This window comes from Malus domestica, chromosome 02 (assembly GCF_042453785.1).
Source record: "Malus domestica chromosome 02, GDT2T_hap1".
NCBI lineage: Eukaryota > Viridiplantae > Streptophyta > Magnoliopsida > Rosales > Rosaceae > Malus > Malus domestica.
Window position 1 is genome coordinate 26,257,418 of NC_091662.1, and position 24,092 is coordinate 26,281,509.

Here is a 24,092-nt window from a genome sequence, read left to right on the forward strand (position 1 = left end):
GAAAAAAAAAACCCCAAACCCAGTTCCCCCCCCCCCCCGGCGCCTCGCGACCCACCTCCCTCCCCCCCCCCCACCCCGGCGAGGTGCGACCTTCCCCCCTTTCCCGCCCTCTGCAGGTCAGGATCTCTTGATTTTCAGTATGGGTGGGTTTTGAAAATACTGTGATGGGGGATGGGAGAAAGGGGTGGCTTGGGTGGGAAGAACTGGGGTTATTTTTTTATTTTTTTTTTTTCTTTTTTTCTCCCTCTTCTTGTAGGTTTTTGGGTTCTAGGGGGGGGGGGGAGAGACACTGGTTTCTTTTTTTTTTTTTGAGAAAATTCAGGTTTTTTAAAAAAAATTAAAAATTTATTTTATTTGCCATGTGGCAACATTTGGCAGCCACGTCAACATTTAACAGATCAATGGATGAAAAATGTAACGGAGATATTATTTTGAAATAAAATAGTACTTAAGGTAAGAAAGTAAAATGTTTTGAAGATGTTGTAAGGAATTAAAATAGACCCCAAATCTGAGGTATGAAATTGTAATTTATCCTAAAAACATTCAAATTTTAATTAGAAACAATAACAATATCATATATTGCAAATGAATTTACATTGTATCCCACACTAGACAATAATATAAAACATGAAAGAAGATCACTAAAATGACTTGTGGGCATGTGTTCATAATATTCCTCACTCAATCATCATTTCTTGAGCTCTTCCATAATCAAACGCGATTGCATTCCTTGAGCTGTACAAAGAGAGCATCCCAAAAGCAATAAACTATAAGTGTAGGGAGAATTCGTATATTTTCTGCATCTAGCGTGAAAAGGTAATATCAATAAGAATCCCTGTAACAACTATAACAATCCGACGAATGTATAGCAAGAAATGGATTCACATATGAGAAGCGATTGGAACTTGGAGAAAAGAGGGTGACTTACCAAAAGGGGCTCATACCACGTTTTCTGTCACTCTAATTTTCTGATAAAAAAGCTAGCTAATTAATGGAAGAAGTAGATGAATAATTGACAAACAAAGAGCATGTAATCAAGAATTTATTAAAGTCCATAACAAACAATATAATCTTAAGTAGCATTTGTAAAACTCCAAGTACCTGGACGAAAATAATCAAGCAATAGGCTACCATTTTCTTATATCAAGCAACAGGTTATCTGTTTTCAAATATCAAGTTCAAGATAGATCAAGTACCTAGATAAATAAGGACGTGAAGCCTGAGATTCTAATTTGCGAAATCAATGTAAGACAAAAGCATTGGCTATTGCGATATGGTATACAAACAATTCAAAACATATCATACAAATTCGAAAAAGATTTCTTTACAATCTCTTGTTCATCTGCTTAATTAATCATTCTTTATGACACCAAAAAATTTCTCCATCGTTATCAAGGTTATTCTCAATAAAATGAAAATCAGTAAATAGAACTCACAAAACATCCTTTCCATCACATAAAACCATTAAACCCCCAAAATTATTTGACATACTTACCTTTGTGGACAAAGAGAGTGGGGAGTGAAGCAGAAACATCAACATGTTATAGCCCACTGCAAACCAAGGTCAAAGTTATGCAGAAAAATCAAATACAATGAAACAAAAAAACCTTAACTTCAGAATGGGAAATTCTAACATTTTATACAAAGTACAAACATAACAGTCCAAAAGTAATCTACCATGAAAAGGTAACATCAATCTCTGGCTTGTATTCCTTCTCGTAACATGAGAGCACCCTTACTTGGAGCAGATTAATGATAACCTTCATTGCACCTTTGAACCATATGCTCTTATTCCTTTAAAAGAAACTATATTTTCTACTCTACAAATAGATAAGTTCAATCATCCTAAGATTAAAAGACCATATGTTCATCGAAATGAGCCACTGTAATCTAGTTGTAACTTGTAAATTTGATTACTGCTGCAGCAAAAGGCAATTGGAAATCATAGAATTGATCACCATTAGTCCATAAAAGCTTCATCTTTAGAATTTGGCATTGGGATAGTCTTCATATGCGTCAGCCCAGCTATGCAGATGCTAAATATGTAAATGTCGTAAAATTAAAATAAATGCTTCTTAGCTACACCTAAAACTTACACTCTGTTTGGATGAGAAAATTTAAGATTACTAAGAAATTTTAAAATGACAAAAATTGATATGACGGAATTTTATTTTCTAAAATTTGTGAATTTTCTTGTTTAGTTAACCTAAAAGAACAATGCAATTTGAATACAAAATTTGTTATATTTAAACTCTCACTCATAAAAATTGAACAATGACACCTATTTACATAGAATTTAAACTTTGGAATTGGAGGTCCTCAATTTCAAATTTTTTTCCACGCGAGAATTCTAAAGTTCTATGTTTATGAATCGAAACGAGGGAATCAATGCATATCAATTTATAAATCTGAAGTTTGTCCAAATTCCAAGTTTATTTCCCTCTTCCAAACATAATGTTAAAGTAAATGCTACTCAAGATTCTTTACAACCATGTTCAAACATTGATATAGAAATTCACTTAACAGTAATAAGCAACGGTTCCTAAATTCCAGATTTCTAACCCTAAAATTGATTTCCCTGAAATCCCCAATTTATGAAGTTCCTGACCCTAAATTAAACCTGAAATTATGGAATATTATAGCTTAATTCACTTAACAGAGGAAGGACTTTGTGCAACGAATGGCTATTGCTCCTCGCGCCAAGTTGCTTTTCTATTTTTATTTTTCTTTTTCAAGGACTTTGAGCCACCAGTCGTGCAAGCAGTCTTTTGCGCGATAATTATCGCGCAAAATTTATATTTTTTTAATTTGATCTTTTAACTTTGCGTGAAGACTTATAAATTTTCATTGCCCAAAGTGTCTTTGCGTGATGATTTTGATTTCGTCGCACTAACAGATTTTTCTACTAATGGGATGAGATTAGTATGAAGGAACAACGGTATTTCCAACACAATAGTCAACATCTAGCTTTCAGTAGGACGTTTCGTGGTTTGATTTTTCCTCTTACTCTTGTAAAAGAACAAAATGTAGAGGATGAGCAAGATAAACGCTCTTGACTTCTTAGATCACTCATTCTCTGATAGAGGTAGGTTTTACTATTATACGTGTCTCATTTGTATCTTAGAGTTTGTCAGCAAATATATGAGTTTTGTTTGTCAAGCCATCCACAAATATGACACATTTTCTAGTAGAGGTAGGCTTGGTGGGTTACATTCGCTTTATGCCTTTGAGCATTCGTAAGCCAAAGGATGGATTGATCAGGCATTTCAACTTGAAGGGACTTTTGACAGCTAAGAGTGCTTTTTATGTTGCTTTGAGTTGAATATAAGTGAAGAAAGTTGGGGTTTCACCATAAAATCAATTGGCAATATGGGGAGTAATCTAACTACTTATAAGCAAATGCAAGGTCCCTCATCTCATAAATGTGGGATTCATTCTCAACACACCCCCTTATGTGTGGTGGATTTTCAAGTCTAACATGCAGTGTTGTGTCTCTTGGATTGAAGAAGCACAACTAAGGGATATGTCCCTTGATTAATTAATCAGAAGGTTATGCCTTTTTGATAAAAGGCACATGTATGAAAAGACGTCAAACTTGCATCCATTCAGTGGAAATGAAAGAATGTTGGAAAGATCTATTTGATCTTCACACACTTTCAGTTGAAGGATGTGACTTTTCTATACACACTTTGAAATAAGTTCAACAGATACAATATAATCTATATATAGCCCACGTTGAAAGAAGCAATGACTTTGGAGAGATGCTGCTTTTTGGAAAGAAGCTGTAGATGATGAGATGAACTCATTGTTATCAAACCAAACATGGACTTTGGTTGACTTACCATATGGATCTATACCAATTGGTTGTAAGTGGGTGTTTAGAAAGAAATATAATACTGATGGTTCTCTGCAAACCTTCAAAGCCAAATTGGTACCCAAAGGTTTTAAATAGAAAAAGGAAGTTGACTACTTTGACACCTATGCACCAGTTGCAAGAATCACCTCCATTAGAGTGTTGTTTGCTTTGGCATCCGTATATAAATGTACATCAAATGGACATGAAAACAGCCTTTTTAAATGGAGATTTGAATGAAGAGGTATGTATGGAGCATCCGGAAGGATTTGTTCTTCTTGGTAATGAAAATAAGGTTTGTAAATTAGTGAAATCACTATATGGTCTAAAACAAGCGCTAAAACAATGGCATGAAAAATTTAACTTCGTCATGTTGTCAAATGGTTTTAGACACAACAATGCCAATAAATGTATGTATTCTAAATTCATTGATGAATACGATGTTGTCATATGCTTATATGTAGATGATTTACTAATATTTGGGACCAACATGAAAGCTATATCCGAAACTAAGAAGTATCTAAATTCAAATTTCAAAATGAAAGATTTAAATGAAGTGGATATCTTAGGGATCAAAGTAAAGAGACATGATAGGGGTTTTGCATTGTGCCAGTCACACTATATTGAAAAAATATTGCAGAAGCATAATCATTTGCAAATAAAAAAAGCACCAACCCCTTATGACTCTAAGATCAACATGCTAGTAAATTCTGGCAAATCAGTTGCACAACTTGAGTATGCTAGTGCAATTGGGGGATTGATGTATGCTTCATATAGCATAAGGCCAGATATAGCATTTGTTGTTTGTAAACTTTCAAGATACACTAGCAACCCTAGCACTTTATGTTGGAAAGAAATTTGTAGAGTTTTTTGTTATCTTAAAAAGACTACTAATTTGGGTCTATTTTATTCAAGATTCCAGCAGTACTAGAAGGGTACTCAAATGCTAGTTGGATTTCTAGCGCAAGCAATAATAAATCTACAACATGATGGATATTCACTATTGGGGGAGATGTTGTTTCTTGGGTGTCAAAGAAACAAATTGTTATATCACACTCCACTATGGAATTTGAGTTTATAGCATTAGCAGCCGCATGCAAAGAAGTAGAATGGTTGAGAGATTTATTGTTTGACATAGAGTTGTGGCCACAACCAATGCCATCTATTTCTTTGTATTGTGATAGTGAAGTTACATTGTCTAGAGCTTACAGCAAAGTATATAATGGCAAATCTAGACATTTAAGCTTTAGTTATGAATTTGTCAAACGGTTAATAACATAAGAAGTTGTTTACATAACTTATGTAAGGTCAAATAAAAATTTGGCAGATCCTTTTACTAAGGGCCTCTTGAGAGATATGGTACAAAGTACATCTATTGGAATGGGGTTGAAACCCTTTACTATAAATCACCAATAATGGTAACCCAACCTTGCCTAGAATGTCACTAGACCAAAGTTCAATGGGTAATAACAAGTTATTGATAAGTGGTTTGAATAAGCACTGAATAATTTATATAGCCTATTCCAGAATGTCAGTGCATATTGCTATGATAGAGAGGATGAAATTTAAATTCTTAATGAGGCATAATAATATAAGATGTTCAAATAGCAAGAACATATACAAGTAACCTCACCTATATAAACATAAAGAGTGGTGCCGCTTCTACCAAGAGTTTTTCTTGGTTCTCTTGTAAATGTTTATGAAACCAGGATATAGCACATGGCCATAATAGTGCTAACCATATACAAAGTTTTCTCCAAGGAAGCAATAATATGATCATGTGTGTAATATTTTCCTGTTTTGACTGATATATACATAGTTTAAGGTATGGAAAGGCCACTATTGTATTTGTAAGAACCTTGAGATACTTACACTAATTGAAGGTTAAAATCAAAAGATACCTTTTGTATGCATGAACATATGTGTATGATTAAAGTTAATGACAGAAAGATTGATTCATTATAATATTTCTAGTTTTATATATTTTGAGATAGAGGAGAATTGTTAGATGTTTCAAAGTCATTTTTTCTGTCAAATTCTCAACCTTATCCTACCAATGAAGAAAGTTGAGATTCCACCATATATAAAACTAATTGACGATATGGGGAGTAACCCAACTACTTATAAGCACATGCAAGGTCCCTCCTCTCATCAATGTGGAATTCATTCTCAACAATGAGGGGCTCATGATGTAGCTTCTTCTTCTATCAATCCAAACCCTTTTGGAGTTCTGTGCAGAAAGCTATCTATGGGCAGCAAGCGCTCCCCATAAAGTGAAGATGTGCGCACGGAATCTATCGAGATATCATCCTACTAGGGAGAATTTGGTGAAAAGACATGTTGGGACGGATCGCTCGTGTACTCTGTGCTTTTCAAGGAGAAACAACGCTTCACCTTGTGAGGGATTGTCCCTCTGCTATTTGTGGATGGCTTTCGACACCACTGAGGTACCCTGACAGAGGAGTGCAATTGAACTCAATGGAAGAACGGGCACTTCACTTGGCCTTGAAGCTAAGTCGGGCACAATTTTGACCTATCGGGTGGTTTGGTGGGCAGTTTGGGTCTCCAAGAATGACGTCCTATGGAAAGCTAAGATGGTGCGATCGGATATCTCTATCCTCGAGCAGTTAGCTGGTGGCAGGACTACATGAAGTTTTCCTTCCACAGGGAATTTGCTAGTGTAGGAGGCTTGGAGATCTGGAAGTGGGAACACCCCATGCAGGCCATCTAAAAATTAATGTTGACGGGGCCGTTGCCTAAAAAAAAAAAAGGCCTAATATACATGATTTTGGCACATAATTTTTTTAATATGGTCTATCATGAGTACCCAAAACCAATAACCTTATAACTACGTAAACAACACAACAAATATTGAACACACTTTCTCTCAGAAAAGAGAAGGAAGCACCCAGAAAGAAAAAGAGGGATGGAAAGAATGCATAGTGTAAAATAAGATCTCAGTGAGAGATAGGTTAATGAACGCTGCAGATGCTCAATTTTCTCTTTCGCTTCTCGGACTTTGGAGGATGGAGAGCCAACTTAATAGCTGCGTCAAAAACAGCCTTCACATTCTGCACAATTTTAACAATAATTTTTCAACTCATCAGCACAAGCCACAAGACCTAGTGAAAAATTAATAGGGTCGATTTCAACATGGTACCATAAGTTTTGCACCAAAGAGCACCGTTTATACACACGGTTTCATTTTGGACACTTCAGTTACCCTTACTCAGCGAAATTTCAACAATATGTCCAAATTATAACCATGAGTACAGACATGAAATTTCTGGGTAATTAATACATACTGAAATTAACCTAATGTGATTGCAAATTCCACCAAATATTCACATATTTTAACATGAAAAAAAAAAACACATTCTAGGTTCCTGGAGAAGTTCCTCAAGAAGACCATATATTGAATTGAACATAAAAGAACCCCATTTTTCTTTTCATGTTTATCTTTTGTGAATTTCATGAGCGCACATATATATATACCTACATGCTGTTTCTTTGAGCTGCACTCAATATATGCCACAGCACCTATTCGCTTCTTCAAATCTTCACCCTACAATATTTTTAAAAATGCAGAAGAATAATTAAATTATAATAAAATAAAATAAAAAAGTTCCCCAGAATTGAATTTTCTATCATATTAAAATAATTCAGCTATACCAATGTCACAAAGCAGCAGTAATAAGGACCGAAGTAGCAGAAGTGGAAATCTACCTGTTGTGTAGAGATGGTACTTGCCCCGGGATAATCCATTAGGAATTGTCTGTCTTCTCTCAGATCTGCCATAGCAAAGAAACCATAAGTTGTAGAAAAACAGCAGAGACAAAACACAGAAAAATTAAAAGAAAATGAGCCATTGCGTTCTAATTTGAATCGTCAGGGCTCTTCAACAAATAAACCTCTCAAAACTTTATTTCATAGCAAAAACTACTTAACACACTGTTTCGAGAAAAATACTCATGAACTCAGATGCACTCAACATTTTTAGTTGATAGCTTTATTTTTCCTATAGTATTATTGTTGAAGTATTTTTTACTAATATTAACAATTGTTAGGGGCCTCCTCCCTCTTAGTGTAGATTATATCATTTGTTCAAAAAACAAAAAAAACAATTGTTAGGGGCCTATACTAATTAAGTGTAATATTTAATGTATCTTCTCCAATCCCTTGGTCTATTATGCTTCATGACTAAAGTAATCTTTAAGGAAAAATATTAGATTGAAGTTTAAAGACAGTTGCTTTTTTTTTTGTTACTTATAATTTTTAGCTTTCCTAACCAAACATTCTCCATTATTTAGAGCATAGAGAAATTTATAAATGGAAAAGAAACATAACTAAATCACTCAAATTTGCAGAGGTAGCAATTGCTAGTGGAAAGAACGGTTACCTAGTTTTGTCCCCACAAGAATGATAGGCACTGATGAGGCATAATGTCTTAGCTCAGGGATCCACTTCTCCAACATAACAAGAGGAGAAAAGAAAAAGGAAAAGGAGAGACAGAAAACACTGAATCTGATTGGTATATACATTTGGTACATGCAATTAGAAAAAGTGAATCTTAAGAAGAATTTAATAGCTAACGTAGAGAAAAAAGAAACTCACTTTCTTTGATATGTTCTCATAGCTAGGCCTACTTATGAGAGAAAAGGCAAGAAGGAACACATCAGCTCCTCTGTAACTAAGAGGCCTCAATCTGTTGTAATCTTCTTGACCTGCAAATTAATTCACACAGAAAGAAGTTCATGTTGGAGTTTTTTTAGTAGAACACACTGCTCACAGTTAAAACTCTCTCACATTTTATAACATCTAGTCCCTCTTAAAAGTGATTGGAAAGATGGACTGTAGAGAACAAACATTGAGTTGAACCTTGAGTTTGGGCTTTGGGGTGTGATAATTATATATATTTAAAATATATTTGATTGACAAGCTCAAGACACGTTCAGTAGCCAAGGGTTACTGCCACAAGTTCATGACACGTTTAGTAGTCAAGGGTTACTGCCAAAAGGAAGGGTTGGATATTTCGACACGTTACTCCAGTTTCTTGCTAATGTTTATTATGACGTTAATAGCAATTGTAGTTGTGTACAATTTTGTTATACACCGAATGGATGTAAAAACAACATTTTTGAATGGAGAAATAGATGAAAAAATATACATTGAGCAACCTAAAGGTTTGTGCTTAACAAACAAGAAAGCAAGTGTGCAAATTAGTTAAGTCATTATATCGACTTAAACAAGCACCAAAGCAATGGCATGAGAAGTTTGATCATACTTTGTTGACCCATGGGTTTAAAATTAACGAATCCAATAAATGTGTTTACATTAAGAGTAATGGTAACTCTTGCATTATTGTGTGCTTGTATGTGGATGATATGCTCATAATGGGAACTAATAAAGATGTCTTAAATAAAACAAAGAAAATGTTGAATACAAGTTTTGACCTGAAAGACTTAGGTCAAGCCAATATCATTATAGGAATTCAAATTAAGAGAAATAGTGAAAGTTATGTCCTTACCTAGTCTCATTATGAATAAAAAATAGTAAGGAGGTTAGGTCAATTTGACTGCATACCTGCTGCGACTCCCTTTGATGATGGATTCAAGTTAGAGAAAAATAATGGCAATGCCATATCTCAACTTGAATATTTCCAAGTAATTGGAAGTGTTGTAAATATTACGTGGATGGTCCACATGAATAGTTTGTTACTATTTATGCACAGTATTTTCACTATTCATTTGTGGAAAATTTGTAAAGTGAATAGTGCTTTCTTTTGTTTATATAAAGAAAGAAGAGGGGATGAATGAAGAGAGGTTCACGGGAGAGAAAGGAAGGAAAAGAAGAGAGAAGAGAGAGAGAGAGGAAAGAAGAGGAAGAGAGGAAGAAGAGAAAATGAGGGGGAGATTAAAGAGAGTTATCTTTGTACTCCTATTATTTTAGATTATAATGAAAGCACCACTGCTGCCCCGAGGACGTACTCCAGTCACACTGACTGTAGAGGAACCTCGTAAATTTTGTGTCTTGTTTCATTTATTCCGCTGCACCCACCGTCGATTTTACAACACGTTATCAGCACGAGAAGCTCTTATGTCAGTGGAAAGCACAACGCCACAAATCATGTTCACCTCCTTCAACTGGAATCTCACAGATAAGAAACAATTTTCATTTCATCTTCAAATCTCAGTACAATTGATTTTCTTGAAGCAACTATATATATTGTTGTATGACTGTATATCATCCTTTGCAGAAGCAAAAGAGTACATACTCAAAATTCGTAAAGAATTTGACAGCAATGTAAACAGCCTCTGAACTCCAACTTGCGGACCTCGGATTAAAATACTTTCTTCTTGAAAGTTGTTCGTCCACTCAATATCTACAACATATCAAAATTTCAGAAAACTTTAACGGTGCGATCGTTGCAGATGTCTGAAATACTAAACCAGTTTCCAATTTCCGCAGAAAACTGGACAGCCACCTTATGAGTACCATAACTCTATTTCTGTAGCTCAAATCGAAATTGTTTCTTCACGAAAGTTGTTTGGTATCCTCTTATCCATATCATACTAAAATTTGAACTAAATCTAACGGTTTGATCTTCTCATAAGTTGCAGACACTTTTGACTCCAAAACTTATGGGAACCGTTTCGACTTTTTCGAAACTCACCGGAGGAGGAACACCAATTGGAACTTATTGTTACTTTTACTTCCTGAGTAACTAAAAGGACTTGTTGTTGTGAAATGAAAACATTAATAAAATAAGGACAATTTGGATGGGTGCCCCGACAGAAGTGAAGGGAAGAAATAATAAAAAATAATAATAAAGTTGATAGTGGGAAGTTGATGAGAACATCACCATTATGAAAAGAAATAATAAAATTATATATTTATTTATGTGCATGGTGTTGGTTTAAAGCCCATGTCACAAGTTCTATTTATTTAAAGCAATTTATTTATAGTGGGTAGAATTATTACCCTTTGCTTTAAAGCTTTGATATTTATGTGAATGGTGCTGAATCAAAGCCCTTGTCACAAGCTTTATTTACTTTAAAGCAATTTATTTACCATGGACGGTTTTACCGCCTATTGCTTTAAGTTTTGATGGTGCTGAATTAAAGCCCTTGTCACAAGCTTTATTTACTTAAATGCAATTTTTATTCATTATGGCTGGAATTACCGTCTATTGCTTTAATTTATTTATTGTACTTATCTTTTGTTACAATGAGTATAACAAGGACCTAGAGTTCCTTGATTAGATCAGAACCTGCAGTTTCTTGATCCTCATCATATAAAATGATAGGACCCGAAGTTCCATCATACAAAAAGATCAGGCATGAAGTCCTTTGATCCTGAAGATCAGGACATGAAATTCCTTGATGAGTACCGTAAGTTTAAAGTGCCGCAGTGCCTCAACTTAACCATAATAAAGGACATAAGAGTCTCGGTTAACAGACTATTAAACAAGGACCAGAAGTTCCTTATGTCCATACTTAAAATGGTTTAGCAGAAACATTTATTAAGTGGGTGAAATTGATTACCAACGCTCTGCTCAAGAAAACAAAATTGCCAATTTTCTACATGGGAACATGTAAACTTTACATAATGCATTATTAATTCGGTTGAGACATATTATCAACCATCAATACTTCTCAGTACAACTCGTGTTTGGGAACTAGCCAAACATTATACATTTACGAGTTTTTGGTTGTGTTATCTATGTGCATGTAAGACTGCCACAACGTACTGAAATGAGGCATCATCGTAGATTAGGCATTGATGTTGAACATCATCTATCATTCAATATTTGGAACCCTTGACTGGGGATATGTCTACCGCATGATTTGCGGACTATGATTTTGATAAGACAGTTTTCCTGCCATTAGGGGGAGAAAATAACATCGTTCCAGAAGAACGATGAGAAAATATCATTCCAGAAGAATGATGAGAAAAGACCGTTCCAGAAGAACGAAGAGAATTTGTCTTATTTTGATTCACGAAACAAACAATGAGAAAATGAAATTGAAATAATTGAATGATGCAACGAAAGTGATGAAATCACATATACTTACTGCAAATGTGCCTACAAGAATTGATGTCCCTGTTGGACAAAATAATGAGACAGTAAATGATTTATCTATTGCACGCCTGAAGCGTGGCAGATTTTTAGACTCAAAAGGTTCAGTTATTCGAAAGAAGAATAATATGACACTACTGAACTATTGCATTCCCGAAGCATAACTGTTGCATACCAGAAGCATGACAGTCGCCGCATGAATACACGTCCCAGATAGGACAATCCACAGACATGGGAATGTTGATGTCTCATACATGAAGCATAATAGACATATAGGTTCCAATGACTCAACTCCCGGAAGTGGAGATTAAAATCCAAGCTCTATAACGCTCAAGAGGAGGTTATGATCCACATTCTCTCAATTATGACTATCCTGGAAGAGATAGCGTCATGCCCTTGAAGAGGCAATGGATATCCAAAGAAATGAAAAGTTTTTATGCATGCGCGTGCACATGAGAGTATGGGATCACGGATTGATGATAACCAATGGTAATTTTGGTTTTTACAAGTAGCTACTAAATTCATCAATAAGCTGTGTTAATATTAAGTCACGTTCTTTTGTTCGTCGACAAAAGAAAAATTATTGGCCAAAAATGGAGAAAGGCAATTCCATTACAAATTTTGTAAGAACGTGGGCAAATGAACCTATATATATTTGAATACAATACAAATAGCCAAATGATGTTAAACCAAGGAGGTTATATATGGGCATTTGTAATATAGTGTAATACACTTACATGATATGACACAAGGTTGTAAACGAGTTCATATGAATGGAGAATTATATACGAAGGGTTGTGAGTCGCCCACATTATATCTCCATAAGTAAATCCCTCAAGTATACATGGGAGCAAATTGCTCTGTATAAATTCCAAAGGAAAATGTGTCATGAAGTGTAGAAAACCCTTGAAGGATTCAAATTGCTTGAAGTAAGCCTCTGAAGGGTAAAACATAAAATATGTACTCAATACCAATGGATGATATAAATTGCCTTAGTGAGTACTATCATTATGATATTGTTGCAACATACTAAAATCTCTTGCAAGAGTCAATGACATTAAATTATAACTCTTGAAGAGTTGATGATATTAAATTGGGACTCCTGAAGAGTCTAGAAAAATTATAAAGTGTTGAAGGAATTATTGTCTCGAGCTGCAGATCGAACAATCTACCAACACGAATCTTATCCATGATATTTATGATATTAAAAGAATCATATGGATTGAAGATTATGAGTTGAATACTCATATGATGAAGACACTAAGAATAATCATTTATCTTCGTGAGGGTAAAGATAAATTAATATTTGGTCCAGAAGTACCACATCTTAGTGAAGTATATGCTTTATTGTATTTGGCACAATACATTGAATGAAATAAAGCTTATTTATTAATATCTCCAAGAAATTACAGATATATACATACACATGAGTTAAAACAAACAAACAGGATGGAGCCTTCACAAAGGTTGCTCATGTGAAGCCTCAGTACTCGGAAGTACCCCAGAAGGGGGAGGCACTGGAGATTGCTCATGTGGCACCCCAGTACTTAGCAAAACACCAGAAGGGGAAGGCATCAGTTGCTTTCGGAATCTAGCAACGAACCTCTGGTGATCACTTTGAATCCGACTTTCGGATTCCTGCAGTTGGACGAGCTTTCTTTTCATGCTCGTAGAGTAACTATTTGCAAGCACGTGTAACACCCTATTCTCGTGCTTAAGCCCTCTGATCTCTTGTTTAAGACTTGCCACTTCCGCCATCAATGATTCAACTTGGCGAGTTTGAGCAAGTAGGCGTTGGCCCATATTGGACACAGAGCCAGCACACTGAACATTGAGAGCCAAGGAATCTTGAATGGCCGACTCTTCAGACCGTTCTGAAAGGATCTTGTTATCCCTTGGAGTGAGAAGATTCCTAGCTACCACAGTAGCGGTTATGTTATTCTTCATCACAGAGTCCCCAACCGTAAGAGGACCATTAGAAGATAAGAAGGACGGGCGCCATATATTATCCTGACGCTGCTCGTCTGTATCACTCATAAGACTCAAATCTAAGCAAATGTTAGATGGGCAAGTCATTTTTCAGAAATGATGAAGGAAAAACAGAGGTCAAATAAAATTTCAGAAATGCAAGAAGGGGAAATTTCTACAGGCAGCAACTTTCTGAGCATACCCTTGAACACAATTGATGTCTCTATAAAAGAAGAGGCAGCAGAGCCACTTGTTCAAAGATCGATGAGGCACCGCTCTCCGAATTTCAAAAGCCAGATTTTCCTGAATAAAATTCGTTGGCATTTTTCAGACGTAATCTCAGCTTTTCAGATATCGCGTGCAACTTTGTCAAAGATCTCTGACAAAGTTGAAAACGCGTAAATCTTACTGTTCTATTTACACCACAGTTGCTGACAAGAGTAAAAGCACAGCACCACCACTTGCTATTGAGAAATCTCTATATATGTCGACATCTGTTCTCCATAACAAGGCAGACCTGCAACACTGCAAGAATACCTAACTCTTCCTCATCTCCGAGAATGCATCTTCAACATAGCATCTCGAAATACTTAGTTTTCTTCCTCTCCGAGAATACCTCTTCAAACATGTCACACCAGAGCAAGATTATCACATATCTTCAGGGACCAGAGCAAGATTATCTCATATCATGCAATCTCCCTGTCCTTTCCTTTGTCCATGTTCTTGCCTGCAAAGACAAGGATAAGGAAAGCAATATGTCGGAACCTCCACTCAAACTCCCGGTAAGGAACCGATTGCCTGGAACCTTTCCTGATTGCTTACCTAGTATTGCTCTCGAGTAGTCATCTTCAACGGTTGGAGTTGGGTCTCCAGTCACCAAGAAGTGATGAACCATCCAAATGCAAGGGTTTGCATTCCACTTCTGCACCAGGGGACAAATCCTACAAGAGAAGATGCCACATATGCATGGGGGAAAAACCAGGGAAAATACTACTGAAGCCAGGGGAGCAAGTAAGGAAAGTGAAAATGATACATTGAAGCATGTGGAGACAAGTGCAATGAACACGTGTTGATTCATCCACAACTAAACCGAAGAACCCTTGTCACGTGAAGCTCCTTATGGTCCAATTTCATTCAAGATCAAGCTTCGAAGGTCCTTAAAGAAATTACAAGTCCGATTCAAGATTAAGTGTCCACCACACTTGAATCAAATCTGCTCCAGATCAAAGGAGTAAATTCAGACCTTTGGATGCAAGTCTAGCAGAAAGTCCTACAACCCAGTTCAAGAAAAAGGCTGTGGAAAGTTAACAATAAGTAAAGCAACTCTTTTAGCAACTCTTCTTACTAAGAGACTAAAGCAGAACAATCAACGATCAACCTAAATGATTTGAAATCAGGGGGAGATACTCATCAAGGGGAGCATCCAAGACAGATCAAGATTTTAACGAGTCAATCGAAGACTTGTGGCCATCCAAGGGGGAGTGTTGTAAATATTACGTGGATGGTCCACATGAATAGTTTGTTACTATTTATGCACATTATTTTCACTATTCATTTGTGGAAAATTTGTAAAGTGAATAGTGCTTTCTTTTGTTTATATAAAGAAAGAAGAGGGGATGAATGAAGAGAGGTTCACGGGAGAGAAAGGAAGGAAAAGAAGAGAGAAGAGAGAGAGAGAGGAAAGAAGAGGAAGAGAGGAAGAAGAGAAAATGAGGGGGAGATTAAAGAGAGTTATCTTTGTACTCCTATTATTTTAGATTATAATGAAAGCACCACTGCTGCCCCGAGGACGTACTCCAGTCACACTGACTGTAGAGGAACCTCGTAAATTTTGTGTCTTGTTTCATTTATTCCGCTGCACCCACCGTCGATTTTACAACAGGAAGTACTTTAATTTACTTTTTAAAGTCACTAAGCATGACCTAGCTTATTCAGTAAGTAGGCTTAGTAGATATACTAGTAATTAGCACAAGAGCATTGGGATACTTTAGTAAGAGTGTTAAGGTACTTGAGAAATATGCTTGACTACAGTTTGCACTACACCAAGTATCCACTTGTTGTGGAAGGCTTCAGCAATTGAATTTCTAACACTATAGAATCCAAATCAACAAGTAGTTAAGGTTTTACTCTGGGAGGTGCACAATATATTGGAAATCCTCTAAACAGAAGTGTATAACTCGTTCCACCATGGAGTTAGAATTTATAGCTTTAGCCTTGGCTGGTGAAGAAGCCAAATGGCTCAAACATATTCTAGAGGATATTCCAGTGTGGCCAAAGCCTGTGACTGCTATGTGTATACATTGTGATAGTATGACTGCACCCAATCAAGAGCCAAAGCCATGTATACAATGGGAAGCAAAGACATATCAGGCGTAGGCATAATACTCTTAAGAAGTTGCTCTCAAATGGAATTATACCCATTGATTTCGTTTGTTTCGTTCGTATTTTGTCAATATATAGTTGCGATTTACTGTTGATTAGCATATAGTTTGTATATATATATATATATTTTGAATTTATTTCTGCAATGTATATAATCTGTGATTGATTGTTGGTACTTTTCCAACTGATCATATATCTAATTTTGTTAAACTTAATTCAGATTTTTTTTGTTTGTTACATGCATTTTTTTTCTCAAATATATGCAAATTTTTCAGTTTTCTGTTTTCATGGCAACTGACTTGCTGAATCCAAGAGACCCCTTTTGGGATCTTATACAGCAGAGCTCACTCACTCCACCTTTTTCTCTTTACGAAAAGCTTGACATAAATGAAACATAAAAATAACATTATGCAGTGAGTGGAAACATTTATCGAATGGCACAATGCTATAAGTTTATAAGAATTAATCTAAATATAGAATTCTTTTGCTTTTTACAGTTAACACTAACAAGAAAGAACTTATAATATGTGAACATAACTGATTTATATTATTGCAGTCTTTGGCATCACACATTTGGCTAATATTAATTCTTTAAACAACTCTACTTTTGCAAGCGGCTTGCATTAACATTTAACAGCGGCTATGAACTTACAAAGTGGGTAAGAACACTTACCCCAACACTCAAGGTCCTAAGTTCGGTTCTCTCCTCCATTGTAGCTTCTATATAAAAAAACTCTAACTTTCAACTTTGCTTGGAATTTTTCCTTTCCATTTGAAAGTATTGGCATTCATGTCCTACTTATTAGGACGAAAGCTTTATAGTTTATTCCTGTTTTATTGCGAAGAACACATGGCTCATGGATGCAGACTGGAAAATGGTCATAGTTTGTTTGTTTTAGTGGCATGAAGCTGAAATTAAGATGCAGTCTTAAGCGGCTTTAACTAAAACAAAAGTACCAATAATTGTCATAACAAAATTGGCAGAAAACTGAAGTACAAGCAAGCAACCAAAGTTCAAAATTCCTATTCAGCATGCAAATTATACAAGGGAGAGAGAGAGAGAGAGAGAGAGAGAGAGAGAGAGAGAGAGAGAGAGAGAGAGTACCAGCAGTATCCCAGAGACCCAAATTAACAGTATGCCCATCAACCGAAACATTGGCACTGAAGTTGTCAAAAACAGTTGGAACATAATCCTGTCAATTAAAAAGAAAAAGGAAATGAGTCCAGAGAAAGATCATATATAACTGTCATAAAACAAGAAGGTAATTGGAAAAAATAGAAAAAAAAATCAATGGCAATGACAAAAAGGAAAAAACAAAGATGTGAAGGGGTTGAAGGTAAGAAAAATATATACAGTGGGAAATGTGTTGCTAGTATAGGAGATGAGAAGGCATGTCTTTCCAACAGCACCATCTCCAACTGTCACACATTTGATGAACTTTGATGTTGATGCTGCTGGAGCTGCTGCAACTGCTGCTGCTGTTGTTGTTCTAGTATTAGCATTATCCATATGCCTGGCTACCTACACATGTGCTTAAATTAAGGTGTTGAAACAATTAAAACTGATCTCTGTCTCTCTCAAATGTTTTTCGTTGATATAAAATCAACAATCCGATTTAGCTCTCATTATGTAGGTTGTTCAAGAGCGAGAGAGAGACTTGCAACAAAAGTTTTCTTAGAGCTTTTTGAAGGGAAGGGAAAGATGGTGGTGATTATTGAGATCACTTTAATTTGAGCTGAGAGGCAAAAGGAACCTTCTTGTGTCCCTTCCATGGAGGAATCTAATTGTCCATCACTTGAGATATGCGTATCTTCTTTGAATAAATATTATAATAAGATCCGTACATTTTTTTTATTATTATCTAAAGAATATATCTGTAAATTAGAAACTAATTTGGCGATCGTTTCAAACAAATGTACGGTTTATCGTAAGGATGCTATTTATGGATGACAGCAATCTCCAAATTGAATAATTTTATAAAGAAGATCTTTTGATGATGACAAAAATGGTTTCAATTATGATGTTCATACGATGAAAATAACTAAACGATATCCAAACTAAATAATTTTTAAAGAGATGATCTTTAGGCGTTGATAAAGAGAATGAAAGGTTCTGATTATAATGTTTATACAATAAAAATGAGTTTACCATAGAAATAACAGTATTATCCATCTTAATCAAGGACACAGTGCATGTGAGTATAGCCTCCGTTTCAATCACGCCTACATGCCTTTTACATTTCATTTCCTTTACTGTTTACGGTTTACCTTTTTTTCACTTTTAGGGGTTAATGACGCAACGAAGATGGCACGCTAACTTAGGGTTTAATGACGCAAAGAAGATGGCACGCTAACGCAACTGGGTGAATGGAAATTTGGATTCATCTAAACCCTATTCATATTATTATAAAGGATGGGTAGTAGTAAAGGTCTTTGAACTGTACCTCATGTTTAGTTTTCGTCATTCAACTTTTAAATTAATTTCTTCTGTTCTCTAATTTAACTCTGTGTTACATGAGTGACCTATACGTCAAATATGTTTTTTTTTCCCGTTAAATTTAAGCGTATATTGGTCTTTTTATACAAAAAAAAAATCTAATTTATTTAAAAAAGAAAAGATCTTGGCTTCTTACGGTTAAGGGGAAGTTTCTCATCAAAATACTTCGTGTCTTATTCACAGAATTTCGTTTCACTAAGACCGTTTAGTTAATTCTTTTGGAGTTTCGAACATGCACAAAATTCTGTGAATAGGTCCTCCTCATTCCTTGGAAAGCCTTTCTCTTAAAAAAAAATCATTAGGTCCTCCTCATTCCTTGGAAAGCCTTTCTCTTAAAAAAAAAAAAATAATCATTTTCTTATTTATTTAGATAAAACTCCTATTTTAGCCCTCATCTTAATGGAATAGTTGACATAGTTAGCAAAAGGACTACTAGTGCAATAAATGACATAATTCAAGGACATGAGAAACTATTAGTAGAGTTTAGGGACGAAAAATGAACTCGTGATATAGTTCAGGGACCTTGGCCACAATTTAGCCAAACTTATTATGATGTTTAAGCCACTTTTGCAATGGCATACGATCTCTTTCTAGTCAATATCTTTTTTCTTTGTTCCACACTAAGGGTGGGTCACCAACAAGAGTGGGTCATAAAAAACATAAATAGATTTCTTTCAATAAGGAATGGTGATTGTTGGGATTGCAAAATTATGATGGGAGAGAGCATGGCTAACCAATATGCATGTTGGTGATTGATAGGAGCATATTTATGCGACTTAATTGGCTTGTTCTCGTGCATTTACGTTGTGTTTCTTTAGTTATTTTAGTGTTTAAAGTCACTTTTGTGTGTTTTCAGATTCCAAAGCCGAAGTGTGCAAAATGATGTAATTTGGAGCCTTTTGGAGCAAAAGGAATGGATGAATTGAAGACTTGAAGAAATTAGGATTCCTAATCAACGAAGGATTCCTAATCAACGAAGGATTCTTAATCTACGAAGGATTCCTAATCGAAGATGGATTCCTAATCACATGAGGATTCCTAGAAGAACAAGGATTCCTACTCCAAGAAGGATTCCTACTTGAAATAGGAAAGTTAAGCCAAGGTTTCCTACTTTGGTTTGACCTTTCCTAAATGTTCCTAAGTTTTATCAACTTTGAAGGCATCCTAAGCATTCTAGGACATCAAATACACATCCCTTGCACATTATGAACCCTTGCCGCACCCCCTTGACATTTCCTCTTCCTTGCCGTGCAAGGGAGAGGGTTGTTTCTTGATTTTATGCATTAAAACACATTCCTAATGTGTTTTAGGACCTTGCCGCATATTCCCTTGCCTTTCCTTTAATTTTCTGATTTTGTTTCCTATTTCTAGAAGCCTTAGACTTAATTTCTGATTACCTAAATAACCTAGGGTTTTAATTCCTGAAATCCTTTAAATAAACTCCTCTTTGGCAGCCACAAAAGATATATACACTGCCCATTCACGCCAGAAACCAGTCTCCACCTTCAGCCGCACCATTCTACCACCATTCACCCAAATTTCTGCCACAAATCACCCCTAGCCGCATCACCCATCAACCCTAAACACTTCCATACGTCCCCCATCCATTCTACATCATTTAATAACCCAAAAACCTGCCCAAAGTCCCTGTGCCGCAGCAAAGGAGAGGAAGAAGAAGTACTTGAAGATTCTAGCTGTTCAACATCGAATCGTTGGAATATTTAGGTGTTCTCTTTCTTATATTTACTATGTATAAATTTGTTTTTCTTTGTTTTGTGAACATGAGGAACTAAGCCTTTTTGGCTAGGGGGTTATTCGATACCATGATTATGCTTGCAAGATGAATTGATTACGTCTAATTGTTATTTCATGAATTGTGAATGCAATTTGCTTAACCGTTTGATTGATGACTTATTTTTGTGTGTTAATTAAGGTGGCCAACTTAGTTTTCATGCAGGAATTTGAGCTAAAACATAAGGAAGTTTCACCTAATAGTTACAACCTTATGTTTGCAAGTAGTGGAGGTCGCTTATAAATGATCGTGTTAAGTGAATTTTTGGCAAACGTTTCATGCTTTTCATAGTAACAATTGCCTCGTCAATGCTTATAGTTTTCATGAAGCTTAATGATCTTTGATTGTACCTTTATTGTGCTTTTCATGTAAGGGACTTTTAGAGAATGTTTTGAGTTGTTGCATGTGCATTCCCATCCAATTCACTAACTTTAGGAAAACTTGAAGGTTAAAAAAGTGCTATCACAGTTAACCTAGGGCGTTGAGATTCATAGTTTATTGAAAGAAGCAATTGGAAATCAAAGTTGAATGCAAGTGTATCATGTGTGGAGAAGAACCCTCTAGTTAGTCTATCACCCATCAATTTACTTAATTTTGTCTAAGAATCTGTTTACATTGTTCTTGCTTTGTTTTATTTATTTTCGTCCAAAATCACCCCATCTTATTTCTTTGAGTCATATTAACTAGAACTTGTCTTAGAATATGTTTTTAGGTGTTTTAGGTCATTAGAAAATCAAAATTCGTCCAAGTTGTGTTAGAGTCCCAAAACTGCCCAGAAAGTGGTTTTTAGGCAGTTTTGAGTGTTTGTTTGCTGTTTTGAGTCTTTTGGTTTGGTTTAGTGTTTTAGAGTTTAGTTTTGCATTCTTTGAGTCTAGTTTAGTATTTTAAACTTTGTTTTACAGATTTGAGTCAGTTTAGAGTGTTTTAGCAATCCCTCCTAATCCCCGGTTTAAGAACGATCCCTACTTATCCATACTACAATTGTCAACAAGAGGGTTAATTTGTGTGTTTAGTTATTTTACGCATCAAATTTTGGCGCCGTTGCCGGGGATTAGCAACTTTGCTAATCCCTCGTTATTTCTTTTTATTTTTCGTTTGTTTTCTATCTTAGTTGCTGATTTGTTTTATTTCTTTGTTTTTAGGTACTAGTGCATGACTCGAAGTTCCCAACCTGTTCGTGAGCATATTTTGGACTTTGACGACGATTTTGAGAGAACTTTGAGAAGAAGGAAGAACCAACAAGAGTCTAACCCACCTAGCCCGGAACCTGACCTTGAAGAATAAGTTCCAGAAGAGGAGGAGGATCCCACGGCACAAGTGGGTGAAGAAGAGCAAGGTATGGCCATGGACAACCGTACACTCAAGGAGCTTTCCGCCTCGGGATTGGATAATGCCGCACCCTTGTGTATCCAATATCCCATGGCTGCTCAAGGTAAAACCGAAGAGTTCGAGTTAAAGTCAAGTTTGCTCCACCATATTCCAAAGTTCCATGGGATGTCCATGGAGGACCCTAACAAGCATTTGAAAGAGTTTGAGGTGGTTTGCTCAAGTATGACTCCGGTTAATGTCGACGGAAGTATTTTGAAGATGAAGGCTTTTCCATTCTCTTTGATGGACAAAGCCAAGGATTGGTTATACAAATTGGCTCCCGGAACAGTCACGTCTTGGGAGAGTATGAAGAGGGCATTTTTGGAGAAGTTCTTCCCAACTTCTCGAATCATCCTTCTTCGTAAAAAGATAAGTGGTATTCAGCAAGAGGAAGGTGAATCTTTTCCCACTTATTATGAAAGTTTTAAATCACTTGTTGCTTCTTGTCCACAGCATCAGATGAAGGAGGAACTACTTCTCCAATACTTTTACGAGGGGCTCCTACCACTTGAACGTCAAATGCTCGATGCTTCAGCGGGTGGAACATTGGTGGACAAAACGCCCATGGCTGCAAAAATCTTGATTGCTAATCGAGCGTTGAACGCTCAACAATACGAGGCTGTAGGCCAAAGAGGACCCCCACGGCAACAAGTGCATGAGGTAAGTTCCACATCCAATATTCAATCTCAGTTAGCTAATCTTACTTCCATTGTTTCTCAGATGGTCGAGGGAATGAAGATTCAAGGACCAATGGTGTGTGGCGTATGTTCTATCCAAGGACATGCCTCCGAAAAGTGTCCTCAACTCATTGAGAATGGTGGATGGGAGAGCGCAAATGCCATTGGATTTCAAAGCCAAAATCAACCGAGGAACGATCCATATTCAAATACATATAATCCAGGTTGGAGAGACCATCTAAACTTCAAATGGAGAGAGGCTCAACAATCCCAACCACAAGGAGGCTTTAGGCAACAACCCCCGGGTTTCTACACCAAACCATATGCACCCCCTCAAGTCCAACCACAATCTGCCCCAAATGCTTCAGGTACGTCTCTAGATAATGATGCACTTTTTAAGATACTAACCAAGTTATCTCAGGGGCAAGACGATCACACCCAAGCAATGCAAAACCAAAACAAAAGGGTGGATCACTTGGAGAAACAAATTGGGCAGATTGCAGACTTTGTAGGGAAGTTTCGAGACCAAGGCCAACTTCCTAGTTCTACCATTCCAAATCCGAAAGGAGGGTTCGAAAGTGCAAAAGCTATATTGTTGAGAAGTGGAAAAGAAGTTGGGGCAGGTCCTATACCATCAAAATCAGGTCACAAAGAGGATGAAAAACTGAAAATTGAAGAGGAGGAAGAAGGACAGCCCACGGCAAAGGTGGTTCCACCTTTGCCGCAAGCTTCTAGCACCCCAAAGTTGTCCAATCTGTCCAATACAGGTAAGAATGTGTCAAATTCAGTTCCTACTAATGTTTTTCCTTCGAATGTTCCTTTTCCTAGTAGGTTTATGCAAACAAAGAAGGAGGAAGCTGAAAAGGACATCCTTGAGACACTTAGGAAAGTTCAAGTTAACATACCCCTTTTGGATGCAATCAAGCAAGTTCCGAGATACGCCAAGTTTCTAAAGGAGTTGTGCACCACTAGGAAGAGGATTTCGACCAAGGAGGTTGTAAAGGTAGGTGAAAATGTCTCCGCCATCTTGCAACGCAAACTACCCCCCAAATGCAAAGATCCGGGTAGTTTTACAATTCCTTATGTCATTGGTAACACTCGCTTCGAATCTGCCATGCTAGATTTAGGTGCCTCTATAAATGTTATGCCATACTCAATTTATGCATCTATGAATTTAGGAGTGTTGAAAAATGATGGTGTAATAATACAAGTGGCCGATAGATTTAACGCCTATCCAAAGGGAGTTTTGGAAGATGTTCTTGTGCAGGTTAATCACTTAATCTTCCCGGCGGATTTCTATGTTCTCGAGATGGATGAATCGGATCATGCAACATCATTACCCATCCTCCTTGGAAGGCCATTCATGAAAACGGCCCGGACGAAGATTGACGTGTATAGTGGAACTTTGTCCATGGAATTTGATGGGGAAGTTGTTAATTTTAATCTTTCTGATTCCATTAAGTACCCTAGTGAGG

At 36.4% G+C, this 24,092-nt stretch overlaps 1 protein-coding gene across 2 annotated transcripts; it reads right to left on the bottom strand.

Moving 5' to 3' along the window:
* Positions 1-6,613: 6,613 nt before the first annotated feature.
* Positions 6,614-18,003, bottom strand: LOC114821314 (rac-like GTP-binding protein RAC2). 2 transcript variants are annotated; one of them, XM_029093372.2, is made up of 7 exons: positions 17,638-18,003; positions 17,389-17,476; positions 8,468-8,577; positions 8,253-8,316; positions 7,580-7,644; positions 7,353-7,418; positions 6,614-6,924 (listed from the first exon to the last, which is right to left on the bottom strand). In XM_029093372.2, exons 1-7 carry the CDS (start codon positions 17,791-17,793, stop codon positions 6,826-6,828), a joined length of 648 nt encoding a protein of 215 aa, XP_028949205.1. In that variant the 5' UTR covers positions 17,794-18,003; the 3' UTR covers positions 6,614-6,825. The 2 variants fall into 2 exon arrangements, with proteins under 2 accessions (XP_028949205.1, XP_028949207.1); XM_029093374.2 differs by having other exon boundaries at positions 6,674-6,924; positions 7,349-7,418; positions 17,638-17,987.
* Between the last annotated feature and the right edge of the window lie 6,089 nt (positions 18,004-24,092).